The sequence below is a fragment of the Silurus meridionalis genome, chromosome 27, assembly GCF_014805685.1.
Source record: "Silurus meridionalis isolate SWU-2019-XX chromosome 27, ASM1480568v1, whole genome shotgun sequence".
In the NCBI taxonomy this organism is placed as follows: Eukaryota; Metazoa; Chordata; class Actinopteri; order Siluriformes; family Siluridae; genus Silurus; species Silurus meridionalis.
The window spans coordinates 19,434,946-19,439,945 of NC_060910.1; the positions used below are offsets into that span (position 1 = coordinate 19,434,946).

Below are 5,000 nucleotides of genomic sequence, written 5' to 3' on the forward strand. Positions count from 1 at the left end.
TCATATCTCCCCCTCGCTCACCTACACGTTCATCATCCCTGTGATAAACACCACTCATTCATATCTCCCCCTCAAACACCTACACGTTTATCATCCCTGTGATAAACACCACTCATTCATATCTCCCCCTCACTCACCTACACGTTCATCATCCCTGTGATAAACACCACTCATTCATATCTCCCCCTCGAACACCTACACGTTTATCATCCCTGTAATAAACACCACTCATTCATATCTCCCCCTCAAACACCTACACGTTCATCATCCCTGTAATAAACACCACTCAGTCATATCTCCCCCTCGCTCACCTCATCCGGGTTCTCGCTGGTGATGCGTGCGGCGATGACGTGACCATGAGGACTGGGAAGACACTCCGGATCCTCGAAATTAATGCGGTTATCATCCCACGGGGATTCCCCATACAGCACACGGATATCCTTAATCCTGTGCAGGGGGATTCCCATCGCTATCTACACAAATCAGCATATACACACTAAATACTCTATTATACATGAATAAAGATCCAACACTGCTTTATCGTGTTGTATGTCGTATGTAAGGTGTTCAGTACCTGTAACTGGGCGGCTGGGAGATTAACATCTGCGATCATCTCAGTGCACGGATGCTCCACCTGCAGTCTGGGGTTTAACTCCAGGAAGTGGAAGCTGCCGTCCTCTGAAAACAGGTACTCTACTGTTCCTGCACTCACATATCCCACCATCTTAGCCATGCGCACTGCAAACTGTAAAACAACACAGAAACGATCACTTCACTGAACTTCTAATCAAAACACTGTCACCTCCACCTCCTACTGCCAGACACTGTAAAAACTGACCCTCTCCATCTGCTGGAAGGTGGAGGACGAGGTGATGGTGGCCGGAGCCTCTTCGATGATCTTCTGGTGACGGCGCTGGATGGAGCAGTCTCTTCCAAACAGAGAGATGGCATTTCCGTACTGGTCTGCTAAGATCTGTACCTCCTGGTGGCGCGCATGCTGAGCCAGCTGCATGATGAAGATGGGAGAGCCAGGAACCTCCACCTGGACCTGATCCAATAAAATAAAACATCCCACATGGAACAGACCTACAGCAGAGCAACTACACACGGCAACAAGTATCCTGTGTGTGTGTGTGTGTGTGTGTGTGTGTGTGTGTGTGTGTGTACCTGTCTGAAAAAGCTGGGGAAATCTTCAGCATTGTCCACTTTCCTGATTCCTTTACCTCCTCCACCCTCTGATGCCTTAATGAGTACAGGATAACCGATCTTCTCTGCATCCTACACACACACACACACACACACACACACACACACACACACACACACACTCTATACCCTGAAATGTGAGTAAAATGAGAATAAAGTGAACTAAATGGCGTGTTTACAGCGAGTCCTTCGTCCACGTCTCGAACACAGCCTTTAGTGTAGAGTTCTAGTGGGACGCTGATCACATGACCCAGTCTCTGCTCCTCCTCTTCCCACACCACCTTCAGCCCTATACACAGAGAATCATGGGAAATAAAACAAAAACAAAAACAACTTGGTTTAGTAAAGTAGAATCAAATATTCACACATTTATCAAAATAATCATTACAAGTTTTCAGTCGTTTATAAAAACAATATATTTATATAAAGAATTAATAGGTAAATAAGAAGACATTACCAGACCCAGACCAGGGTAACGTGGGGATTCCTGCAGTCTGAGCTACTATAGAAGAGGCCACTTTATCTCCCAGAGCCCACATGGCCTTACTGGATGGGCCTGAACAAAGATTTATAAAACAGTATATATTAAACCAGAACCAGAACCAGAACCAGAACCAGAACCAGTCAAAACAGCACTGAGGCACATGACTGATGTTTTCTGGGCTGCTGGAATTAAAACAAAGAAAGTAAACATCTACACAGAACAGAGACGTGTATTTACGGATACCTAAAAATGAAATTCCAGCTTTATGGAGCAGCTCTGGAAGCTTTGGGTTTTCAGAAGCGTGACCCCATCCAGCCCACACGGCCTACAGATAGAAGAACAGCTTTACTTCATCCATAAACATCAACAATCCTTATTAAAGATCTCAATAGAACACCATCACCCTCAGGAACTTCTCACATAAAGAATCAGAGTTTTCCATAATACGCTTTATGAACGTTGGTGTGTGTTTGGGAGTTGTGTGTAGTTGTGTGTAGTTGTGTTACCTGCACTGGGATTCTCTTTGCGATGTCCACGATCATCTCCACGTTGGCGTAGTTATTGTTGTTTGGACCACCAGGGACCGGTACGTAGTGATCCGCCATTTTAATGTACTCTAAACGACAACACACACCATTAATAACACACACATTCCCGAGACCCCGAACACGTCATCGTGGTTCCTCACTGGAGGAACAGAAAGGAGGCGTGTCTGACCCGCGTTAGCTTTCAGGTCCTCCGGTGTGACCATCACCACGAAGCGGATGGTTCTCTCGTTGCGGAACATCTCGTAAGACCAGCGGCGGATTGAGCGCATGCATTTCACTGCCGCGATGCCGTTATTGGCGATCAGCACCTGAGCAAACACGTTACAGGAACACAATCAGGACACGAAGGTGAGAAGATGTAGGAATGTTCACAAAAGTCCTGGAAGAACACTCACACACACACACACACACACACACACACACCTTTTCTATAATGCGAGTTCCTCCAAATCTCTTCACAAACTCGGCCGGAGAGGCCACGGTGAAATCTCGTGGTATATCCATCCTCCTCTGCTCTCGACCTTTCTTTATCAGGTGAGGACCAGACATGCTAGGCCTGTAACACACACACACACACACACACACACACACACACACACACACACACACCCCTCAGTAAGTCAGATAAGTGGTAGAACATTACAGTTTGTTTATTTTGTTCATTTACATTTAAGGCGTTTAATCAGACGTCGTTATCCAGCAGTTTAACAGCTCCTGAGAAGTCGTTACATTAAACCCTGTTCTGATAAACACCACATGTTCATCTGGAGCTCATTAAACACAGGAGTAAACACCAGTGAAGATGTTGTTATGTATAAATCCCTCTCTCCATCCTCAATACACCATGTTTAATAACTGTACAACTTCCTATCCGACTACAGCACCAGTGTTACAGTGATAGGGATTTTATTCATATTCATCTCTCCATCATTTCACTCCTCCATTTATCTGCTCATTCATCATTAGTGTACACAACACATGTACTACACACAGCAACACACACAATCAAAACAAATGCTGTATAACAATCACTGAGTGAACCTGCTTCTTAACGTAAGTGTCAGAAACTATTTAACACACACACACACACACACACACACACACACACACACACACGTGTACATACCCAGTAAACAGTCCATCACACCAGTTTAACACACAATAATGGAAGTTGCTCCGGTTGCTGTACTCTGCTCTCTCCCTGTAAACTGCAGGTCACATGACTTTCAGCACCCAATTAGAGTTGAGTGTGTAATCAGAGGGGCGGAGTTTAGGCTTTTCTCAGAATCTGGACTTTATAACACAGGGGCTTGACTGCTTTCATACTGTAACATCATTATAACATCTAATGTATGTATGATATAAGAACCCAAAGCCCAGTGCAGTGTGACACCTACACACACTTATAGAGATTTAAATTCTTTATATTACAGATTTTACACAAACTACACATTCACATAAAACACACACACACACACACACACACACACACACACACATCAGTGCAAAGTGTCACACAGATTCAGAACCGGATCAGGGAGACATACTTCTGCACTCTACAGCAATCCATCAGCAGAACATCTGCTCTCTGTGAGTTTGTGAATAATCAGGACCCCACAAAACACTGACCTTCCAGCAGAACTGTGTGTGTGTGTGTGTGTGTGTGTGTGTGTGTGTGTGTGTGTGTGGTGAAATGTTCTCAAAGCATGTGCTATCAAAAAGTGTGCTGTCAAAACCGGGTGTAAAGGAAAAACACACACACACACACACACACACACACACACACACACACACACACAGACAGACAGACAGACAGACAGACAAAACACCTGTACAACACTTTCATGGTATTTTCTATTTTCTCACCTCGTAGCCCATATGAGATCGTCTCCATGGTGATTGTGATAAAGTTGTATACAGAGCGAGTCTTTTCCTGATTATTGGTCCTCTACTGGTGAACGGTGTGTGTGTGTGTGTGTGTGTGTGTGTGTGTGTGTGTGTGTGTGTGTGTGTGTGTGTGTGTGTGTGTGTTTCAGGAACAAAAGCCTCCAACACACTGCTCTGGTATTAATAAACCCAGTGAGTGCAGGAGAGATGATCTGAGATCAGATTCCCCACTTTAACACTCCACCAACTCAGTTTAACACACACACACACACACACACACACACACACACACACACACGTGTAATACTGAATACCTGTCCAGATTCTTTCCACAGTTCAGATAAACAAATAAAGTTTACAGTGTTCTGACTGTGTGTTCACTCTCAACTGCTAACAATCTAAATAACTACAATAATGATCTCACACACACACACACACACACACACACACACACAGAGTTACTGAAATGTGTTGAGTTTTTTGCTGTGTTCACGTGTATTTAATGGTGTGTGTGCGTGTGTGTGTGTGTGTGTATGTCAAAGAGGAGAGCTTCCATTAATAGTACACAGAGACATTTGGCATGCAGCAGAAACACACACACACACACACACACACACACACACACACACACACACACACACAGAAAGCATGTCCAGGTCACGTGACCACAGCTTTACGACTGTAATTTGTCCCAGAGTGAACACACGTGTGTTGGATCTGAACCTTCTACTGATACTGAACTGTACAGCAAAATCTACAATATTTATTCAAATATAAACATTTCATTATTTAATATTTTATTATTCAAATTATAAGTACTATAAAAGTAGAAATAAACATCTCTATATGACTCCTGTGCAGTGTGTAGATGAAGT

At 43.9% G+C, this 5,000-nt stretch overlaps 1 protein-coding gene across 2 annotated transcripts in view; it reads right to left on the reverse strand.

Moving 5' to 3' along the window:
• Nucleotides 1–275: 275 nt before the first annotated feature.
• LOC124380384 (acetyl-CoA carboxylase-like) overlaps nt 276–5,000 on the reverse strand; it is a 7,533-nt gene continuing 2,808 nt past the window's right edge. The window contains exons 1-11 of one of the 2 annotated variants that reach the window (XM_046841310.1): nt 4,105–4,197; nt 2,662–2,794; nt 2,408–2,546; nt 2,197–2,306; nt 1,934–2,015; nt 1,664–1,762; nt 1,386–1,495; nt 1,168–1,278; nt 839–1,048; nt 575–745; nt 276–473 (exon numbers count right to left, since the gene is read on the reverse strand). In XM_046841310.1, coding sequence (XP_046697266.1) covers nt 291–473; nt 575–745; nt 839–1,048; nt 1,168–1,278; nt 1,386–1,495; nt 1,664–1,762; nt 1,934–2,015; nt 2,197–2,306; nt 2,408–2,546; nt 2,662–2,787 — 1,341 coding nt within the window. In that variant the 5' untranslated portion in view covers nt 2,788–2,794; nt 4,105–4,197 and the 3' untranslated portion in view covers nt 276–290. Of the gene's footprint in view, nt 474–574; nt 746–838; nt 1,049–1,167; nt 1,279–1,385; nt 1,496–1,663; nt 1,763–1,933; nt 2,016–2,196; nt 2,307–2,407; nt 2,547–2,661; nt 2,795–4,104; nt 4,198–5,000 lie in introns of those variants that run through there. The other variant, XM_046841309.1, reaches the window with a different exon arrangement.